The sequence below is a fragment of the Thunnus albacares genome, chromosome 4 (assembly GCF_914725855.1).
Source record: "Thunnus albacares chromosome 4, fThuAlb1.1, whole genome shotgun sequence".
Taxonomy (NCBI): domain Eukaryota; kingdom Metazoa; phylum Chordata; class Actinopteri; order Scombriformes; family Scombridae; genus Thunnus; species Thunnus albacares.
This window is the reverse complement of record NC_058109.1, coordinates 10005738-10030065: the sequence shown is the minus strand read 5'-3', so window position 1 is coordinate 10030065 and position 24328 is coordinate 10005738. Positions and strand designations below refer to the sequence as shown.

General features: G+C 37.4%; 1 protein-coding gene across 3 annotated transcripts; it reads right to left on the bottom strand.

The window, feature by feature from the left end:
- Window positions 1-1109: 1109 nt before the first annotated feature.
- lactbl1b (lactamase, beta-like 1b) lies at window positions 1110-18524 on the bottom strand. Of its 3 annotated transcripts, none has more exons than XM_044350304.1 (7): window positions 18465-18524; window positions 15132-15303; window positions 13320-13426; window positions 9878-10035; window positions 5530-5777; window positions 4196-4301; window positions 1110-2830 (listed from the first exon to the last, which is right to left on the bottom strand). In XM_044350304.1, exons 1-7 carry the CDS (start codon window positions 18522-18524, stop codon window positions 1852-1854), a joined length of 1830 nt encoding a protein of 609 aa, XP_044206239.1. In that variant the 3' UTR covers window positions 1110-1851. The 3 variants fall into 3 exon arrangements, with proteins under 3 accessions (XP_044206239.1, XP_044206240.1, XP_044206238.1); XM_044350305.1 differs by lacking the exon at window positions 18465-18524 and adding an exon at window positions 15534-15827; XM_044350303.1 differs by lacking the exons at window positions 15132-15303; window positions 18465-18524 and having other exon boundaries at window positions 13320-14036.
- Window positions 18525-24328: the final 5804 nt, after the last annotated feature.

The following is a 24328-nucleotide window of genomic DNA, read 5'->3' as shown; positions in this document are numbered from 1 at the left end:
TAAAAGCACCTTACACTCATTATGCATACTATAAAAAAAGAGTCATAAGAATAGTTAACAATGTAAGATATCGTGAACACACTGATGTGCTATTTTTAAAGTCACATGCTTTGAAATTCATGGATCTGGTAAAATATAAGACGGCAGAAATAATGTATGAAGCAAGAAACAATTTACTTCCACATAACATACAAAAAAAACAGTGTGTTCGTACCACTCTGAAGAGTATGTGTATTTCAATTTGTGGGGTAAATCTGTGGGATGGATTGGATATAGAACGCAAGAAAAGTCCAAATATAAATCAATTCAAAAAATAGATGTACAAAAAAATCATTTTTAAGAGGTATAGAGATGAGGAAGGGTTGCTAGGATGAACGTCGGGGTAATCGTTTTACCTGATTGACGCAGGGTGGATATTTGGGTTGTACATAATAACATTGGGGTAGTTGTTTGTGAGTTGTATATATGATAAATATTGAGTTAATTGAGTTATAGAGAAGGGGTAGGACCATATAAGTGTATACTCCTTTTTGGACATGTAATATCTATTTATGTTTATTTATGTTTATGAGAATTTGTATATTGAGAGTTTGCTGTATATGTTTACTGTTCATTTTATTTGTTATTCTTATTTTTTTTATTTGTTACATGTTCAAAATAAACAAAAAAAACCAACCAAACAAAAATGATTACTTTCGTGTAATTGCTGCTTGTCTGAAGGCTGTCTAGGCCTCATCTGACATCTTACACAAAATAACAAGCCTCAACAATAGCAGAGAGTCAACACATGGTATAATTTGCATGTTGATACAATTGCTCAGTGTAATGGCTTGTAAATGCATGACACCAGTGATTCATTTTCTTCCCACCATCCATCAGAATGAGCTTCAGTCTGTGGGCTGTGACAACGCTGCGTTGCATAACTGAATGCCAGTTTCAATATTTCAATATTTCTACTCCACTTGTTGCGCCCGATGCTTCAAGACTAAGCAACATTTTCAATATCTATTCCATTTCCATCCCATCTTCAGACAGGCAATCTAATATAAAAAGGTAAAATATCAGCCGTTGCCTTATGAGAGTTATTTCCGTCCACTTGAATCTGAATTGAGTCCATTTTTAGGGATTACACAGCAAAGAGTCACACTAGCAACCAAAAACCTTTCTGTCCTTAATCGCCTCTTTGCTTCTTAGTCACGTCTAAGTGCATGATTTTTGACATAAAATCAGCAATTCAATACCCACGGCAACATCAAGATTTAAATAAAAGTGGTGCATATATATTCATGTTTGCCATGGACATGTCCTCATTGTACCTGCTGCAAAGAATACAGTAGTTCATAACACAAAGAAATATTTTTTTGCCTTCACCAATGGGGGATAAATATGTATGAGCCGATAAGTTTGTGGAATTGCGATCATGGTTCAAGAACTGAAAATGAAACATTGTGTGTGTAAATGTTCATTTTAATTGCTGTGAGCTGGCCCTCTGCTGTTTCCTCTCATAAAAACTCAAGGACAGAAGAAACAATCTAAGAGTGGTGTGGATGCAGGCAGGGAAAACACAAGCACTGTATCACCACATTGTGAATGTTCAGGAAGGACCAGAGTAAGAAGGACAGCCATATATATCATTCAACAGAGAGTAATTCATTAATTCTTTATACAGCTGGGTGAACGGTACGCCAGCCTTCTCTGTGGTCTGTGTAAATCAGGAGCACAATTTCATTTGTGACAGCCAAAATGACCCCAACTTTTCCATTTGGTCTCTTACAGCCTCCTTTTTGTTTACACTCCATCACATATCCCAAGGACACACCATTTGTCTTTAGGCTTAAGCATTGCTGCAGTTCAGCTCGAGAAGGTTGGCCTGCGAGCTATTCTGACCACATTATATGTGTTCAGTCCTGGTGCATCAAATCCAGGGGACAAACCCCGCTTATCAAACATGTAGAAGTTAAATAATTGGCCGTCTTGGGCTTCCAGGGACACTGAGGCTGTGCCAACTTGCAAAACACAAGGGTACTCTTTTTCAAACACCACTCTGAATACGCGTTCAACCAGGTAGTTGAGCTTTATTGTCCTGTATTTCTCTGGGATCAGCTCTTCAATCTGGGGCCCAAATTGCTGCATGATCAGAACTCCGTCCGCCCCGGCTTTGATCTCATAGAAGGTGATGTTGCTGTAGGTGAAAAAGCCGATGTAAGGATCTGGGTTTGGGGGCGGGAAGAGGATTTTCTTGGCTTCCCTGAAGGCTTTTTCTACGGCTGGGATGATGTGGTTGTAGGCCTTGGTTACCACATCCTGGTTCTGAGACCTACTTCCAGCCATGAGCACCACCATGCCAAGCTTCAGTCTTGGCACTAAGGAGAAGGTAGCCGAGTAGCCGTCCAGATCGCCATCTTTTCGCACCACCTCGTAGCCCATCAGCTCGTTAACCTCCCACGGCGTCCCGGTACGGTTGGCAAAGTAGTCTTTGTCACACCTGAAGAGTGGGGTCAGCATGATCTTCAAGGAGTCTGGCTCCAGCAGCTTGCGGTGATAAGCACCCAACAGCATCATGGCGAGCTTGGCCAAGTCTGCCGCCGTGGAGAACATCTGACCTGAAGGCCGGTACCAGCCCAGGTCATAGAGCGGGGCTGGTTTTCCATTGGAGTAAACTCCCACAGCCATCTGGCTCTGGAGCCCTGGGGTGATGTCGAAACCGGTGTCCTCCATCCCCAGTCGGTCCAGGATGTTATCTGTGATCCACCGCTGGTAGTCGACGCTGGCCACTCGCTCGGCCATCACATGAGCCAGCAGCGAGAAGGCGAGGTTGCTGTAGTGACATCTGGAAGGAAGGACGTTAAAGAGTTGAGGAGTATCTTAAAAAATAAGTTTGTTCATGTAGAAAATAACAGAATTTTTCAAAATCGTCACTGATTTTAAAGCAATAGTTTGACACATTGGGAAGTACACTTATTCACTATTCGCTTAGAGTTAGATATGAAGGTTGATACCACTTTCATGTCTGTTGGTTAAATAGCTGGTTAGCTTAGCATTAAGACTGGAAACAGGAGGGGCCTGGCTTTGTCCAAAGGTGGAAAAAAAGTCTACCAGCACCTCCTCCAAAGCTCATCTTGTTCACTGAATCTGTACAAAGTGTAAAAACAAAAGGATCTGGTATTATTGGGGTTGTGTGCAGGACTATTTCAGTCTTTATGCTACGTGACCTCATCTAACTCTGCAAACTCTGAAACTCTGAAAATGAGTAAGTGCATTTTCCAAAATGTTGAACTGTTGCCTTAAACAGTCAGAGTTTACCAAAAATGATGAAGGAACTCCCCGATCAAATCAGCATCAAGAAGTTTTATCAGTGTTGTCCTTGTGGTGTGACAGCTATGATCTTATGAGGTTTTTAACTTTGATCTTTCATCACTGCATATAACTGAGTCTAAAATGCATAAATCCTTAAACACCAGAACACAGTGCCAGAAGCCAGTTTCTCCTCATGTTTTCATAAACAGCTGTGGTGTCTAAGATATCAAAATTTTATTTGAAATCTTTTATTTACTTAAAGGTCAAATATTATGCCAATTAGTGCAATATGAACAGACAGTTACAATATATATTGTAAGATTTGTAACAGTTAGACTTGGCATTTAATTATACGACACTCCTCAGGGGAATGAAAGTCATATTTAAACATAGCGGAACGTATAGTGTGTTAATGTCAATCAGACTCGGTGTAGGCAGTAACACACCTCATATGACTCTCGGTTAAAGTTACTGTAATATTCTAAATAGTGGATTGTTTATGTGCAACACTGTGTTTTTCATCCAAGCTATGATTTCACCTAAAACTGACCAAGACACCTTCAAACCACATTTTTTTGCACTATTCCAGTTTGATTTGATTTGATTTATTGAACAGGACAGTGTGCAGTATTAAGCATAAATGATGCACTGCACCAGAGTTAGCTTGAAACTAATTTGCATCTGTAGTCCATTACAATCAAAACATACAACAGCACAACAACAAACAGTACAAAGCAAAAATAAAGCAACAACAAAAAAACCAAGCAAACAAACAAAAAAACCCCAAATAATGTAAACTAGGCTCTGTGGTCACAGCTGATTCTCACAATCACGTCTATTTGCACAATAGCTGGCACAGAGTGAAATCCTGAAATCAACACAGCATAACAAAGCTTACTTGGTGCCTGGGTCTGCGACAAGGACATCATCTTGTAGCAGATCGATTGCAGATTGTGTTTTTCCTTTCCAGAGCAGATTTGTGGCCCGGAGTCTCCTGGGAAGACCTGAATTGGCCCACAGTTGAATAAACAAACTAAAATTAGCAATTACAAATAGCAAACATAACATGTAATTTGTATTTGTATGCATTAGGCATTTCTCCATCTCAATGTCCTGCTCAAAAAATTGCCCCTTACTTTTTATTTCAGCCTGTTGGTTCACTTACATGATTACTATGTAGTTTGATGATAAACTGAGACAGCGTATGCTATTCAAAGATTCATGACTCTTTTTGCCTCAGGTGTTTTTCTCATTTTTTATTTTAAATTATTACACAGAGTGAAGTATTACAAATTGAAAAGCTTCTTCAGATAAACAGATGCCTGTTTATGTATGACCACAGCAACTCATCTGCTGTGTGGATGTAACTGCTGGAAAGAATCCAGGATGTTTCTGAACAGCTCTCATTTTTCACTTGACTTGCTGGTACTGAAATGCAAACTAGAGGATGTATTATTTTCTAATAAACATTTCTTTTTGTTATCATTCTTGCAGTGGCTGTCCATAGCAGTCAGTTCTGATGACAAACATCATTTGTCTGTTACTTCAGTAAAGTTGTTGGATTTGTGAGAGACAGATATCAAGATATATTCTCACTTTTAGCCCCTAAAGTACTCCAAAAACACTGGATCCTACATTTCCCATAATGCAACTGGATAGCTTTCATCCTTCTTTAGACCCTTGCTTCCTGTTAAATACCTTAATCTTTCTAACCCCTCACCTCCAGTGTGTAACGCAGGTTTTCTATCAAAAATTTATAGGTCACGCCTATAAATTTAGGTACGCTGAGGTAACCCTGATGACATCACTGTGACATCATCAGGGTTATTTTCTCAGCCTTGACAAAACTCCTTCAGAGCCGCAGAAGACTTTAAACTCATTTTCACAGACTGATTAAGCATGATCAGCAAAAAACATATCTCCGCAAAACACAGAATTGTTTTTATTTTTTCAGACTTTCCTATATTGTAACTTTTTCTCTCTTGAATTATTGGATAGCTTTACCTTGTCAAGCTTCTAAAAAAATCAATCGAATAAAACAAATAAAACTACAAACCAATAGATAAATATGCAATGGGTTGAAAAGATTGGGAAACAGTGGTCTAGGAGACAGATAAGTCTCCTAATAAGTTTTCAAACCTTCGTATCATACAGTATTAACTGCAGTTAGAAGTAAGTTGCTGGGCTCTCTGGAATTCAGTGAAATTGCTCTTTATAACCGATTGAATCTACCTGATAGCTGGCTGGCCATCCTGCGCAGCGTGACTGAGGAAGAGCGGATCTGAACTTCCCCGCTGTCCAGAAATATTAGACCATCTGTCACATATTTCAGCTCAGAGTCTCGTGTCTTCCCCAAAGGGTTTTTGATTGTGAAGTTCTCCACATATTTCTCCAGAGGGTCATCTAAAGAGCCGATCTTCCCTTCCTCCCACAGTTTGTACAGCATCAGTGTCGGGAAAATTTTGGATAGGCTGGCAATTCTGGAAGACAGATAACAAAGCAATGCAATTGTCTTTTTATGTCTGACACATATTTAGTAACAATTTGTTTAATAAGGAGAGGGCTCTGAATCAGCCTTTTAGGCTTCACTCCTTTCCTGCACTGTAGTTAGTCTTTTCTTTTGAGTGTATTTGTATTCTCATGACTGTGCAAATAAACTAAAACTAAAAAACAGAAAATACTTCATGAGTGTCTTTATGTTGGCACAGGGTTCATGTTTACTGCAAACTCTTACTCTTCTCATCTTGCCTTCCTGCTTTGTTTCTCTTTTTTTGCTTCCCTGTCCATCACTTCATAAACATTTCATCTATCTTTTGCCAGGCCATCATTTCAAAGTGATTGATTGTAATGAACTTGCCTGGTTGAATATAAATGAAAACCAACTAAATATGTAAAGACAAATTAAAATAAATGTGTTATTATGGTCATTATAGATTTTATCCAGTAACAGTATACACAATTGTAACATGCTAGCATGATTTATATCTGAATCCTGTTAGAACCTTAAGCGTTGTTCTTCAGTATTTTGCCTCTATACACAGTGGAACTCATACTGTTAAAGGTACTTTAAAAAAGGACTGATTATACATTGGTTTGTGATTTTTGAGTTTTTGTACTTTTTTTGTATTGTATGACATGTTATTTTATATTTTCCTGAGGTAAACTGGTCATACAAACAGGGTGCAGTTCTACAAAACAATATTTTATGTATGTTACTGTCAATGGTGAACTAATGAAAAGATTGAACTTATTCTTAAATAAGTCTATCAAGGATAAAATGAGAATTTCATCAAAAAATATAACTCACATCAGTTTATAACAAACCAAACAAAGACAGAAAGGCAGAAAGGGTTTAAATACTCAAATGTTTTATGTGTGAAGTTTTATACTAATTTATGTACATGTCTACTACTAATTATTCTGTATAAATAAGTCGGCAGTTCAAACCAGTGGCGTCGGCAGAAATTATATTTTGAGTGGGCCAATACAAAAGTGGGTGGGCCATCTTTTCTTATGAAAAGTTAGAGAAAGAAAAAGCAAACAAACAGATAAATTGCAAAACCAGCAACCAGTTTACTTTGCAATGTTCTGCATCAACAACATGCTCAATCAACAGAGCATCAGTATATAAAGGTGGTACAAAACAGTATAGACAAAAAACCTCTTTTATAGCCCATCCAGCTTAAAATACAGTATATTTGCACCGGCTGTGCATCGACTCTACAACACATGGCTCTGTTAATCTGTCAAAGTGCCGACCAAACATAAAGCCAGACAGCAGAGAAGGTGTTAACTTAGATAGAAATTGCACATGTAACATATCCCTTGTGCAGTCATTATAGCCTACCAGCCATTATTGCCTCAGTACCAGTCAGCTCACGAATGACCAAGTCCGCACATTTTACAGAAAACCAATCTATTCCAACCAAGGAAACTGTCTATACCACTTTGGTGAGAAGCACCTTCATTTTCCATTCTTGACTATGGAGGGAAATACCAACAAATTTGACTGTGAAGGTGGTTCATGAATTGCATATAAATCAGGTAAACCTGTGTCAGGCTGACTGGCAGAAAGCACTATACTGCCAGGGAGCAGCCGGGTTAACGACGCTGTGGGTTAATGAGTCTGGTGGACTCAGTCGATGGAGGCAATGGCTTTTCCTCTTCCTCATTAAAAAACTTTGTTTAGCCATTGTTGTAGTATTAATGTTACATTCCCTAAAAGCCCACTAGCTAGTTGGCTGAAGGCAGCTCAGGAACCAGAGTCAACAATAAATCAAGTTAATATTTATTTCCTTTTACAAAATGTATTTTGATCAAACTTGGATGTGCCTGGTTCAAACATGCTCCTTGGTGTGTAGTCTCTGTTTCCAGTAAAATACTGCTCCTCTGAACCTAGACTATCTGTAAAAAGTGCAACAAAACTTACTACTTATATATCCAAAACTTATACATCCAAAACAAGATCCCCATTACAAGGCCTTGAGTAAAAGCTATTCTATCTCTTTTTAAGTGGATGATATTGAAAAGGCAACTTTTCACACACAAAGCGCATGGATGGGTACAGACTTGATATTAATTACAAATACAGAAAATACAAATTCCCATTTCTCCTGTGTGGTTGGAAGGCAAAAAGCTTTATTAACAGCGTGCATCTTGATTTCAAAGGTGGGTACTCATGTTGAAAGCCTATAGATGTGACATAGACTGTGTCAACCTGTACTAAGCAAAATTGCCAGCTGAGTACAAATTATCTAATTGTGGAAAAATTACTTAAATGGAGAGTCAGTCCTTTCAGGAGCAGCTGTAAATGTGTCAGAGCACTTATGGCACATCTGAAAGAACTCAATAAATCTTCATGTACCTATTTTTAAATGTCATATCCTCTAAGTGCTGGAGACACTTGTTGTTGAGATGCTTGTTATGAGTAATAGGCTGCAGACTGACTGAGGTGTGTATATTACTCTACATATATGTCACTGTACATGTATGTGTTCTGGTCAAATATTGTTATATAACTAACTCCATTTTTGTGACAAGTTTGACATACAGGACAATTTAATTAGGACATTTAATTAGATGATTTTACATTTACTTATGTGGGACTGGTTGATAACCACAGGTCTAATTACTAATAATCATATGCTCTCTTTTAAAGGTGCATTCCACCAATTTACACCCAAAGGACATAGGCAGGAGAGTACCACTCAGCCTGTGAACACAGTTATATAACGTCTTCTGTGGCTATAAAGATACTATCAAGTTTCCATTACTTATGCAAATTCATGTAATGGATCCTGTGTTTTTAAGGCTTCACTCTGCTTGGGGACTAAAAATAAGGATAATTCAACTTCTGCTGCATCAATATTGACTAATCTCTCTTACGCAAAACCATCAATTTCATGGAACACCAAATAACTGCTCTTTAAGTGACCTGGATAAGAAGAAAAATATAAAAAAAAGCATGTTTCTTAGTTGGACTTTTGCACAGTGACAGGTACGGCCTTTTCTGGTGTAATACCTCTGTGAGTCTGTTTTTTAGAATACGGTACGATGCGATACGATACGGTACGATACGATATGATACGATACGATACGATACGATACGGTACAATACGGTACGATACGATACGATACGATACGATACGACTGAAATATCTCAACGACTATGGAATGATTTGACATGACATTTGGTCCAAACATTCATGGTACTCAGATGATGAATCCTACTGACTTTGGTGATCCCCTGACTATTCCTCGAGCGCCACTATGAGGTTCATGTTTGTCATTCTGGGTGAAATGTCTCGACAACTGTTAAATGAATTGTCATGAAATTTGGTACACACATTCATGTCCCCTTTGGGATTAATTGTAATAAATTTGGTGATCCCTTAACTTTTCATCTAGTGCCATCACTATTTTTCACTCATTTTTTTCATTTGTCAGCTGAGGTTTTCTTTTCCATTTCTATTTGTTTATGATATTATTCATTATTTTATGTACTTAAATCTAATTTTAGCAAAATAATTAATTGCCAATTCAAACTGGGTTTATGTAGCTTCCTTTTGCTCTTGAGATCTGGCCTGTAGTGCACAGTGATCAGTTACTTTTGCCTTTTCTGTGATCCGGGAGTAACAGGATCAACATCAATTACACATCATCGCCAGGAGCTGCTGTGCAGATGTGTACTGGGTGAATGATATTTATATCTCAAGTGTATGCAACCATTACCATGAATCAAGGTGAAGTAACAACATTCCTCCCATAATGAAAATTGCTTCCTCTGCTGTAGAGGAAACAATGTGTTTTATGTTTCTGACTGCAGCAACAGCATCAATAAAAAAACTGTTGAGAATAAGCAGCGTTGACTACTAGTGTGGCAGACCATGAAAATATGACTAAAGAGACTTTACTGAAAACAAAAAATCCAACAAAGAAGGCATCACAGTGTTTGATGAGTGACAATAGAGAAGAACATTACTTATAGCTAAAGATGTCACCAAAACATATAACAAAACTAACAAGAGTCTTGCAGTTCACCAATTCAACCAAGCTGAAACTGTTTCAGTGCAGCAGTCACCTGTAGATCGTGTATTCATTGGGGGTTCCTGATAATGGGTCACTGCCGTTCCTTTTTCCGAAGTTTCCGGTCCACAAAACTGTGTCATTTAAGATCACGATGGCCGACAGAGCGGGAAGGCTGATGGGGTTGACGGTCTGCCGAAGCAAAACATCCACCTGGAAGAAACACAAAGCGAGGAGTTTATTTGACTCAAAGGTGGCATAATTCTAGCATGATTCTTTTCACTCATGATCTAAAAAACGATTATTACATATCTAAAAAGCTGTAATATATAAAATATTCATATTATAATATTAATTTTGCCAAATGTTCACCAGAAGCTGAGTCATTATGTTCATTTAGATTACTTATTATTCTCTCTACTAAAGAAATGTCTGAAAACTGTAGCTGTGAGCGACATTTTAAATGCAAAGTTACTGCATTTCAGAGAGGCTGCTGCGAAAAGCAATGAATGACAATCATCTACTGTAACTGTTTGATGAATAATGTCTCACAAATGTACATTTCTCTTTCCACACAAGCTCTGTGGGATGTTATTTCCTCTTGTTGAATGCTTTGTACCCATGCAGGCATTTGAATTCATTTAGGCAAAAGGTGCATCATAGAAATTACACAACAGCTGGATGATGGACAAGCCACCTTCAAATGCATGTAACTTACCATCTATGCTGTATATTGCAAGTGAAATGCACTGTATTAAACAACTAAATGTAATACAAGCAGCACTGTTCATAAAATCCAACTTTCTGCACTAAAAAGATACTCAAAGGGTTGTTGATGATTTTTTCAAAAGGTTATTCTTGTGAACTGTGTATTGACATTTCTTGAAATTACAGGAAAGACAAAAGTAGTAAAAGCTATAGAGTGACAACATAAGAGAAAATGCAGACACCATTTTGTGTGACTTTACTTTGGCAGACAGTAGGTTCCTTATGAACTGTCGCATGAAATCCCAGCACAATTACTGATGTAGTTTGCCAAAGACATTAGTTTAGTGAGCACAATTGTAGGGAAATGAACCCAGGAACAAAAGAAATGTTCCAAAAACATTATGATTCCTTTTGGCCTAACAGTCTGTCTGTGTAGGTGCACACACACACACACACACACACAGACACACACACACAGATCCAGTGACCTCTGGCCTCAATAAGGATTTCAAGGAGACATGAACAGGATTAAAAAACCTGTGCCTCTTCCCACCAGTCACGAGAGGAAAACGGACAGTTGGAATTAACGACTTTGTTTTTCTTTTCAGATACAAACAGGCTGCACCAACCTGAATGAACTGTCCTCCCTTCTTCTGCTTGCTAACTATCTCTTAAGTCGTACATTTTAGCAGAAGCCACATTCCTTTAAGTCACAAATATCTGAATTGGTCAGAAAATGTTACTAAATGTGTGAACCCTTGACTTGTCTAACCCATGTTAACTTTTACTGTGTTTTAGAACTATTAATTAGTTTGATATTATGGAAATTCAAACTCTGCTTCAAAATTTGTTAATTATAAGTCACACTTATTATCACATTTTAATTAATTGATATTGCAAGTGTATTATTAGCTATGTTCGATCATTAGGTTAATGCTTTCTTAATAGATTTAATTACAGATTAGAAAATGAAGGTTTATTGGATTTTATTCTATATTTTATATCGTAATATTGTAAGTGTTTCCCACTGGTTCATGACGTGTTGATGACATTAACATTGATGATAGAAATGTGTGAGTGTCACACAAAGGAATTTATTGATAATCAATGGGGTCCCTCAAAAAGATCCTTTTTCCTTTCAAAAACGCCTCCTAGACTATAAAACCTTTTACAAGTCTTTGTCAGGCAGCTGTTCCTTCTTCTGTTTTCTCTTGGCCTTATCAGCTGTGATTGCCCGTGTTGCATTTCGAGCATTGTCTCATTCATTTTTCCCTGAGAGATACAATCTCCAGAAAGAAACTCAATTAAGAAGCAAAAGACTGCAAAGATGTCTAAGCCACAAGCCAAGCCTGACATCTGAGTATCTATTATTGTTGCAATCTCCTATTTTTATTGCGTATTTAAACTTATTTAAGACTTTTCTAAAGACCCTTTTGGTAGTTACAGCTCAGCTTCAACTCTCCAGTCTGCCTCTGAATGCATCATGTATAAAACACACAACCCTACGGTGTGTTTAGCCGACTATGTGACCTCTGTAAGTCTGAGCCCCCACCCTCCCCCAGCACTGGATTCATGCTCCTGAAGAAGTGCTGAACCAGAGCACTTCACTGAAACTGCAGTGCTTCTCATCTGGTTGTCACCCTTGGCAACCCGAGGATCACACTGAGTCTGCTTTGCCTCGCTTGGCACATTCCGGGAATTTCCCCTCATCATCAAGCCTTCATCACCACAGAAACAGTAGGAACACCATCTACCATGCTGCTGCCAATTTTTATTGGCTGTAGTTAAAGTCTTAGAGTCTTGCATTTTTTTTAACTCGTTTTTGACATTCATTCATTAATTCATTCTATTGGCAATAACTTACAATTTTAATTTACCCAGTGTTCCATGCATTGATTCATTCATCAATTTTAGTTGTAAATATGTTTTTGTTTAGTTTTCCCATTCATCTCTATTCCCTGGTAGTTAAATAAGTATTTTGATTTATAGCCAAGTCATTGTGTCTGTGTATTCCTTTATATCAGAAGATGGGGTCCTTGTATTCACGACATTTAGATATAAACGTGATTAATTTGGTTTCATTATTTCTCTTTAAATTGAAGAGTGGTGCCCCTATTAACTTTACAAGTTCATAATTTAAATCCAAATTTAGTAATATTCGCTACGCAGTTTATGAATTATGTTCCTATCTTCATTGGGATAAATCCTTTTCTTGGGAGGTAAAATCTGCAGGTAAAATATTTTTCTTTGAAATGAATTACAGAAAGTGCTTATGACAAGGCAGAAATTAGCAGGAGGTGACCTAGTATTAAGAAATCATCGTTTTCACAGCGGTGAATTTTCCCTTTAAGTGTGTGGTCACTGCAGAGCTGAAAGAAGCTTTGTTGAGTACAAGCAAGTACAAACTGATATTTCTCTGACAGACGTTTGCTCGACTTTAAATTAATGAGTGAAATTTTATTCATTAATCCCCTCACTAAACTCAGTTATGTTCTCATTATTATTGTGCATTACTATTCTTCATTCCCAAGGTGTTGATATTTCATTACAAACAGTTGATCAGCTGGGAACACTTCTGCTCCCTGCCTATACAGAAACAACCTTTTGCTCAGACAGATACTCACTTTTTCATCCACTACTGTATATATTTAATCTCCTTCTGTCAACTGCAATGGCATTTGGTGTGAAGGATTACCACGGTCAGCCTGTAAATTTACCCGGTCTTGAGTGGGCATGATGGAAATACGACCTCAGATTTAAATGTGTCCAGGAGGAATGACTCCCCTCACCTTTTCCAGGGCCTCTTTCAGACTGGGGATGGGATGCTCCAGCGGAAGAGGCTCGGGGAAACGGGGACACATCATCTCTGAGTTGGCATTGCGACCCATGCCGTCATCTGGGTAGCAAATGCAAAACAGGAACATAGAGAAGAGCGAGAGAAAGAGATGTGGAAGCACATGGGGACACGCTATTGTAATTCCCACTTCATGTTTGATAGAATAATGTATCAACCGCACAAAGGCCAGAATAATGTGGTATAATTGGCTAGCTAGGGGCTTCATTAATTCTTCCTGCTTCCTGATGAACCCTGTTGATCTTATGTGATACACTGTGACAAGATGTATGATATACAACTCGCTAATCAAAAGAGATGCATCCTGGTCCCACTGTGAACTCTGGATGAACAAGGATATTTCAATATGTTTCATTGTGGCTTCTGGCCGCTGCTGAAAAATTTGTTTTTTGGAATATGAATAGACTCATCAGTTGCATATCAGAAAATCTGAGTCAGTGCCTGCGGAGCTGCGCTTTTCCCATTAATATCACCAGATTTTCCTTCACTTATATAGAATTATATAGAGATTGCACAGCTGGTTAGTATCTTTTTTACAGAATAAAGCATTTTGGTAGTGTGTACTGTCTGAAGAAATGACTTAAATGAATCTGATGAGGTGCTATAATTAAATATCAACATTTTTAAACCAAACTCGTGATCTAAAGAACCACTTGGAAGGATAAGAAAAGATAGGATGGAAGGATAACATATTCTGACACTGTGTCTGATGTTGTCTGACACAGATTTTCCTGGATTGAAGGCACTGTAATTAAAAAGGATGCTGTGTTAATCTTGAATGTTGGCTGTATGTTTGTCATGTTAAAATACAGCCTGAATTGTCTGAGAAAATGAGAATTTTCAACTTTTTGTCATTTCCTCCTAAGATTCTTGAACTTGTTTAGATGCTTCCAGTTATACAGCAAACACAACAACCGCTCTATCTCATAATTACAAGATAAAGATCACACAATTAGGAGATCATTTTATCTCTTAATTGAGAGATCTGTATCTCATAATTATGAGAAAAGAATCTATTGATCATCAATGTTGCAATGGGAAATGAGGTTCTGTGTTGTTGACTCACAGTCCCACAGACTGCAAGACACATTGCTTATTCAAATGATTGATGTGGCTATGACAAAGAAGTTTGTTTGGTACTTTTGGATTTCCTTTAATCAAATGAACAATTGATGAGTTTTGTCCTAATAACGTAATGGAAATCTTTCCTTTGCACGATGTTAAATGAGTCAGTAATTCATCCAGTAACAGCAACAGTGTTGTGAGGCAAAACCTGTTGTTTTAAGTGTCCATAAGCAGGTCTCAAGTCTGACTCAAGTCTTTAAGGGCACATGCCATCATTTTGCACAGTATGGTAGTTGGCAAAATGGTGTCATGCATCCATTTTTTTTAGAAAATTCAGCGTGATTTTGCTTTCAAATCTCAAGTAACCTCAAGTCTTGAGTCTCAAATAGCTGACAGTAGACTCACAATTATAATTTGCATAGCTCTCAGAGACAGTGAGTAATTTTGTTTTACCACGTCCAAGTCTTGAGCACTGACTTTTTTTTTACTAAATGAATAAATAAGTGGTCTGAAAAGGTTTGAAAAAATTCAGATTCCTCAAAGGTCCATTGGAAAAACTCAGACTTGCATATATGGAGATTAACTTGATAAAGACTTCTTAGCTTCCAACATTTCTCCTGACAGCTGACAGCAATCAGACACCAATATTTCAGACAGTGTACCAAGAGTATTTTGTTCTTACCTGGCAGAACTTTAGGCAGCTGATATTGCCAGAAGAAACATCCTGTCATCACCAGTGACAAGACGAGGAAGAACACCAAACCCACCTGAGTCCATTTCACCTTCATCTTCTCAGTTTTAGTGAGTCCTTCGAATTTAACAGAAGCAGCAGGAGCAGCCACAGCAGGAGTTGGCTTAAATATGAACAGACAAGCACACAACACAACACACAGTAGGTTAGAATTAAGTTTGTAAAATTGTTCATTCAATTTTAGGTTGTTAAACTTTAAAACTTTTCCCTATTTGCAACATCTGAGCCGATATTCTCGATGACAGCTGTTGATTTTGATTGTAAAAGACATCAGAAATCCCTGTCACTTTACTCACTATACAAGTGATCCCTTTTGCACTTAACGGTACTCACCACCTGATGCTTTACAGGCCAGAGCAGGATGGACTGGATTACAAGTGACACAGCAATCTTCTTATCACTTAATCAACCATCTAAACGTTATTCCATGTCAGTTTTATCATGTAAGCAAATTCTACACCTAAAGGCAGTAAACTGTGTCCCATGGAGGTTTTCCTGGTCAGGAGAAAGGCACAGACATAGACTACCATCTCTGATTTCTCCCTGACTGTGCTGTAATCCTGGGCCATCGGCGCTCCGTCCCTCACAATTCAATTTCCTCCCTTGCAGCCACAGGCTGTTGACATCATAATCCCCAGATTTACTCAACCAAAGCGGCCGGGGAAATCTTAATCCCTAATCCCCGTGAATCAATTCACTTCAGTCCAGCTTCGCCTTGTAGAGCCCACCACCGAGACGCACGAGTTGACAAAGATGGCACCCACTCAGCCAACACAAATTGAGATGGGGTGACAGGGTGAGCCTTTTAGCCAGAGCATGAACTGATATGTACACTCACATGGTTGTAGAGAATTTGTATCAGCTGGTTGAGGGAACGACAGACAGTTTGGGATGTTGAGGGGAATTTAGATAATGAGGAAGGATAAGACGCACTGCTGTCTCCAACTTCTTCACTCTCATCACTCACAGCTGATGTTCAAACTGCACAAAAACACACCATCCAACAGTGTGTATGTGGAGGTTTTTATAGCCTGACTGACACTGGAATTGATATTTGAGATTTTAAAAAATCTTTTTGTTTGACATAAAGGCTTAATGTATACAAACCTTTCAGGATTTCTTAAATTTGTTTTTGAAAGAATTGTGGACATTATATTATGTGCTCAGTAGGTCACAGAAACAGGGTGCATTTAAATCCCGCCCACCCGGAGGGGAAAACAATCCATCACTCTCCATTGACTTTGTATTGAGTGAAAGCTGCTGTGTGGTGGGACGCACCACCGACAGGGTAAAGAATCCAGAGCTAAGTTTTTATAAATTGCTGAACTGAAAAACTGAGCCTTTAAGAAGACAAAAGTGGATAGTTTTACAGGTCTGTGTGCCGTGCGGTGGAAGAGACAGATCCGCCCCAAGCTACATGGACATCCTGCAGCTAAAAAACCTCTGTAAAAATCACACATATACCTGGACACACTGCTAGTCACAGAGAACACACATGAAAGTAAAAACATAACAGCTGTTTAATGGAAATGTATGCAGTGTTTGTAATAGATATTTAAATCACAGAATAGCTAACCTGCATCCAGCTGAAATGCTAACTGTAAAAAGAGCCTGAATGGGAAATGATTGCATGTCTGTGTGTGTAATTTTACAAACTGTAGTCACCATATCAGCTGTGAAAAGTGTCATGCCAGCCTGTTATGTGGTGGAGTTTACTATACAGTTGTGCTATCTAGACGTGTAGCCCTTACATTCATGCATCTCAGCATATACAATACAACGGGAAATCTAAAGTTTTTAGCTAGCTGCAGGCATTTTGTCAGCATTTGAGCTCTTGGTTGCATATTATGGCGCCGATTGTTTTCTCCTCCGTTGGGCGTGGTTTTCGGAGTATGACATGTTGCGCTCTGTCTCTATTTTAAAGTCGCAAAATAAACTTGTCATCAATCTCTCGTCGATGTAATTTTTAAACATTATTTTTTAATTAACTCAAACACATCTTTGGCATTTCCGTAATGTATTTCTTACTTATCAACGACAAATACAGCGATACTGATATATCTGTGATTAGCTGATATACTGTATTTACCTTTATACTGTATATACTGTATTTGTTGGTCTATTTTTAAGTTTGTTTTTTTTCTTTTTAAATTTCCTGCTTTATAAACATAATCACTCAGCAAACATGATCCACAAGCTGCTTTATCACTTAGCACAGACCAATGAGAGACAAGAGTCCGCTACTCTTGCAAAAAGGAGTGTTTTGGAGTTCTTTTGTGAGTTTGTTGAATTCACCATATTCACCATAAACTATATAAACCTGTAATAATTACATAAAACACTTTCACTCTGAGTATTTAAAAATGAATACCTAACATTAAAAAAAACACACCAGTACTATGTGCAAATGATGCTTTCATCCTATCTGACTTGTGTATTCAAGAATAATGTCTCCGGTTGCTAAGCCTCCTTTATCTTTATCTCATCTATTTATCTCATCATGGGGGAGGGGGGGAGGGGTTGATATGACGATACAGTATATACCATGAGATGAAAGAGATTGGTCGACAGTAGATATTTTGTGATAATGCTTCTAATGAGGTATATATCCCCATATTAAATTCACTGGATTACTTGATGGGAATACAGTTATTTTATCAGTAAATGGTTTCTCAATTCTTGCAGAAAATTTATATTTCACAACATGTATGGCTATTATGATAGAAAATCACATCTCATCTGTTTTGCCCAGTGGGCAGCTTCTATAAATAAATAATACTCTGAAAATCTTGGCAAAAAATAGAATTTATATCCATCACTGGGTACATCCAGTGACTGTCATTCCTTCAGCCAACTTAATCACAAGATATTAATGGCTTGTCCAGGGCTCGCTAATGTATTTTAATGATTATAGGTATGATGATGCGATGTGGGAAAATTAAGTGTGAAAGCAAGCTGCAGCTGATCCTGGTTGCATAACCTGTGATAGCTGCAGAGCACAGCAGCTCGCCTATTTCACCACAGCCAGGAGACACACACACACACACACACACACACACACACACATGCACCTCTAACCAGTAGAGCTCCAACCATCACAGCAGTTTAATGTGTTTTTAGTTGAATCACATTTCTGTGTGGTGTGCACTCATATTTATGTGTATCTGTAGGTTCAGTCCCTGCATGTGTTTACTGTATTTGTGTTTGTGCGTGGGTAGGCAGGAGTTCGCACACCTTTTATGTGTGTGAGGTGGCTGTTTTTACCTGTGCTTGAACTCCATCCACCGAGGCCTCTCTGAGGACTTTACTCCCCGCCCTGCCCATGGTTATTACTGCACCAGCTGTTACATGAAAAACAAAAACAAGCAATTGTAGCTTTTGCACAAAATCTGTCTTCTTTGCCTTTTTTAATTACTGCAAGATGGTAGACACCTTTAAAGATCTGTCCAGACATGTTTCAAGACACATAAAAATACTCTGCTTGCAATAATTATTTGTGTCTGATGTGGTTTTTCCACAACAAAGTTTAGTTAAATGGTTAAAAATTCTTAAAACGACATCTCCTCCTTCCCCTTCATTGAAAAAAATAGGATCTATGAATATGCAAACATTTTTAGTTTAGCTTAGTTTCAAAAGTGGATGATGACTCCTACTTCACCAAAAAAGTTCACTCTTAGTGTACAGTATTGCTCTGGAGGTTTCAAGTTGCATTCTGGATCACAATTGTCCCCCAAAGAAGTTGTGATGTCACAAATCATGCTTGTAGGTACACATCTTAAACTCAGATTTAAGGTGAGCAAAGAGAGACTTTCCACCTTCATCAGATGAAATGTGAAAACACTCCTCTAGTATCGAACTCTGCACAGTGAAGCTCAAACATCCCAGTGAAGTGACAATGACAAACATACATTTTTGAGTGGAGGGGGACTTAAAGGCGAGGTTATACTTGAAATGTACTAGAGTCACAGCCATACTGTCTGCACTTTGCAGTTACATCCTCACAGTGTTAAGGAGTTTCAGGGTCATTTTGTCTTGGTGGAATTTCTTGATCCAAGCCAGAACAAAGAGATTTCATATGAAGCTGCTCAGTGGCAGAGCAGGAACTAAAGTGCATCCTACCTTCAAAATTGTTTTCATTGACACCAGAGAAAACAACAACGACTCAGCTTAACATGAATAAAATGAGTCATAACTCAGTATAGTCATGTTTTTAAATTCGGAAGTAAGTCTTGATTTAAGTTGATGATAAATTGATTTCACTTATTTCCACTATGATGTTTCAAAGTGCAGCAATATTAAAAGAGAGAAAACAAAAAGATCATTATTATATATTTTACACAGTGGTCTGACACTAAAGCACATTTATTTGATGGACATTTGTTTTTTTTCAGATAGTCCTTTTCTGCTTTTGTTCAAAAGCAAAAGACAAGCATCAAGCCATGTAGGCCTATTTATTAAAAGACTAAAAATAAAATTATGTTATTTCCTTTATCTCAGGGGCAACAATTCTTTAAGATGAAATTCTGGCATCTGTTGATGAATGAACCATTGTAAGAGGCTGCACCTGCTGCATCACAAACCTCACACAATGTGTATGCACAGTATGTGTATATTTCTAATGTTCAGTGCACATCACACTGCATTATGCATGTTTGCATTTAATCTTGCAAAGAAGCAAAAGGAAAAAAAAAGGTTTTAGTGAATCCTGCATTTCTTGGCCTCTAAACCAATTAAAATTCCATCAGATATTCAGCACCAAGCTAAAACCTGACCTTGCATTTCGGTACATATTCAGGGTGCCATGGGTAATGAGCCGAATTAGTCGCTGCTTACAGAGCAGAGCTTCTGAACTGCTGACCAAGCTGCATCATTTCAGCGGTGTCATTAGCTTGTTGTTAGAAGCAATGGTCCTGTTGCTGAAAAATTGATCTTCACTTGCAGTTTTTTAAGAATATCACTCTCAGACATGACAAGTTAACATGAAGTCAACTCAAATAGGCCAGTTTATCACTTCCTGCACAGGACAAGTTGGCTAAAAGGGAAATTTGGCTGTGAAAGAGGGACTGCTGGTTGAAAAATGATGTATTACCTAAATAGCTGTTGGTTAGTAGAGCTGGTTTAAACTTGAAAATCATGTTAACTAAATTTAATTTTATTAGAACTTATAATGCTTGGCCACATGTTTGAAATGATGGATTGACTAAGGAGTATGAGGTTGAATAAATTAATGCCTAAAGATACAGATTTCATGTTAATACCACCAGTGTGCTGTGGTGGAAAGTAATTTGTTCATTTTGTATTTAAGTACAATTTCGAGGCAATATGTACAAGTTTTTAGATTTAATGATACATTATATTCCACCGCATACAGTACAGTGTACTTTTTACTCTGTTACATTTATCTGACAGCAATAGTTACTAATTACTTTAATATTTTACATCTTACAGAATATGTGAGAGATTAAACCACCCAACAATATAAAATGTTGTTTAAAATGAGCTCCACTTTGACCAGCTGCAACATTAAAATGCTACTGTATAATGTATAATTAATAATATAAGTGTGCGTCACTTCATCAATACTAACTACGCCAATAATGTATATAATATGACACTCTTAAAGCCAGTGTCCCTAATGAGTGCATTAAGAGTACTTTTACTTTTGATACTTGAAGTATATATTGCTGGTAATACTACTGTACTTTTACTTTTAGTTACATTTTTAATGCGGTACTTTTACCTATAATAAGTATATTACCATTGTGGTATTGTTACTTGTATATGCTAACATATAAGTGTACTACTTAATACACCATTAACTTAACTTAATGGACTCATTGGTCTGCCTTGTTAATCATATTGATTGTTACAGGACATCTTGAGTTCCAGTTGTTTGCTTAACTTTGTAATGAGGAGGAGAAAGTTAATGTTCCTTGTATATAAGGTTCTAAATTTGCTCTGTTTTTGTTTGGATCTGTTTTATGTGCCGTCTGCTGCTGCAATGACCTAATTTTTTGTCAAGGATCATTAAAATTTAATTTCATCAATCAATCTAAACTCTCACTCTTTTCATGTGCATTTCATTCACAACTTGTCACATTGAAACAATACATTCATAATTCTGTGATAAAAACTCATTACTGACAAAGTCAAATATCGATTGACAATTTTGTGTGATGCTGGGAATTACATACATTTTATGTCATTTTAAAAATATAGCACCGATCAATATCACATAATGTGGATCTTTATATGTAAAAGTGCTGAGTGTGCACAATAAAATGTAAGATTAAAAAAGGCAGATTATCAGAGTAAGATATACATTCATACTTCGATTTATCTGGATGTAGTTATACAGGCAGAAGCAGATAGTACAGTGTGTGTGAGACAACAATAAAGTGTGTTTCAACTGATAAAGATATAAGCTTTAAAACGAGTGATCTAATTAGCCCATCACCCCAAGTGAAAACTTATATAAATAAAAAGTAAATTCATCTCATATCTTATATATGATTATTTATTGTTCTTTATGTTTATATATTTATTGTATATTTTAGACCATCTCTAAATATAAACACTCATCACTGTAATTTTACATTATTCTACTATTCAATCACCTCAATAGGAGTATTCATGACTATAAGCTACAATAAATTGCAGTGATGATTATTACTGATTCTACCTCATTTATTCAAGTTTTGAGAATGCAATCATGGCTCCTATGATGTTGACCTATTCAGAATATAAATGATCATCTTTCTAAACTTATAACAAATGCAGAACATTTGTAAATGAAGTCATACGCCACATGCACAAAGCGTCGAGAATCCAGGCTGTAGAAAAACATGTTACATAAACTGTAATGAATCAAGCACCTCTTTTCTAGGCCATGAAACACACAACATGTGATTAATTCCTCTCACACTTACCTCAGATTCTGAATCTATTAATTCTGTTGCCTTTTCTTTTTATCAAAACAGCAAAACAAAATTATTCCGCTTTTGTTCCGTCTGGGTTTGGGAGCTCGAAACAGGATCCTGACAGATGTTAGTATCATGGTTATGGCTAAATCCTGCTTGTATCAAACCCAGCATTCTGGATTAACCATCACAGCCAATGGCCACATCTGCCATGGCACAAAATCGGGTGTCCATTCAGTGTGTGCGGCGTGGGTTTTGTGTGTGTTTGTCCTCTTTTGCATTTGTGTGGCGTGTGTGTGTTTTTTTGGAGGACAAGTTCACTCAACAAAACAGAAAGCCAACTGGTGCTATTTGCTGAGCTGAAAACAGTTTTTTACTGACAGGGAAAGATTATATGAAGAAAGTTTTATATGAAGCAAATCTTCTAATGGAACAGGATGTGATAGAAGCGTCAGATGCCAAAGGCAGCTTTTGTGGGTCAATCATTTTGATAGCTTTTTGCACACAGATCCCCAAACTAGTTCATTGAGCTTTTTCTGAGAGTAACATATTGTTCTGGTTTCTTTAAACTTCTGGCACATACATTGAAGAAACCTAATGCAAATCCTTTGCTTCTTGATTTTGGAGCCGTTTCTTGGAACACACACAAAACTAACTGGCAGGAGCTGAATCTAAAGACACCCAAACGAGACCTCTTTCCCCTTGACTCCGGCTCTGTTTTGGATTTATAGAGGACATCTGACCTAATTATCTGCAATGCTCTCATTTCATGATGAATAGGAGCATGGAAAACATCTACTTGTGGGTCAGCTGCATTTTAATATAAACTGATGAACTGAGATAAGGGCTCAGACCGGCCTGTTGTCCGTGACAACAGTAATGCAGTGCAGTAATGCCTACAGTACAAGCATGGTGGAGCATGACACTTCTCGTGCACTTACGGCAGAGATGGTGAGGGAATGAATATGCATGCAGCGCTCTTTAGTGCACATGGCTTATTGCATACAGTTGCAGGCTTATTTCAAGCTGCTGCGCTCACTGGCTCTTTGATTATGCACAAGATCTCCAGTGATATGAGAAAGTCTGCCATATTAAATGTCCAAACATGAGTGTTACACAATCCTCTTGTCACACTAATACCATATCTGGATGAGGTTGTCAGTGATACACAGGGATTGATCACATCAGAGGTTTTGACTTAAGACTATTTGGTGGAGTATAAAATAATGATAATAACAATAATAAAAAAGACTTTACTACTTCATGTATTATTAGAAGTGCTTACAAACAGGTTAAATATGATACTAAAAAAACTGTGTGCACTGAATGTTCTCTCCCTTCTGAGTAACATCCTTAGGATTATATCAATAATATTAATATTCATTCATTGCCACCACAAAAGTGCACACATTCCAACATCTTTTATTAAAGGTTCAACAAACATAAATTCTAGCTTTGAAAGTCAAATACTGTCCCTAAAGTCCATTATATTCAATGTCTTTCCTTTTGTGACCTTCTCTGCCAGTGTATTTGGAAAAACATATCACGCCCACCTCTAATCTTTACTCCATTTAATTAATGCTATATTCATTAAATGTTACATATAATGTATGATTACACTCTTCCCATCATTACAGTAACTGACATCAGTAATCCTCAGACTGAGGCATTAACAGACTAAAGCTACTGGAAATGGAAAATCCAATCCTTTGTTTTCCATCAACAAACAGGGACATGTGCATTAATGAAATGCTTCATACTTTATTTGACCTTTGTAATGGCGTACCAAAATAGTACATTTAAAATATGAATATCAGCTTTCCTATTATATTCATACAACATCTTTTGACAAAGATTGATTTTCAGCTCAAAGTATCAGCTTAAATAATGAAAAATGTTGCTTCCTCAAATATGTATTTTCTGATTAAACAATAATATCATTCTCAAAAACCACAGGGACATCAGTAAGGGGAGAGTGAGGAAATATTATTGAGGAGGGACATGAGTGTTAAAAAATGTGAGATGGTTGTATTGGTGTGTAGGGTAGTTTTGTTACAGCATTCTGGCACTTATTTTTAGATAGGTGTATATTTTGGTATGAAAATTTGTGAACAAGGTGAAAGCTACCTCTGTGAAATACCCCTGGCATTTAGTTTAAGTTAAATATGCTGTTGCTAGTGGCAACCCCTTCTGTCACAGCTCCATTGC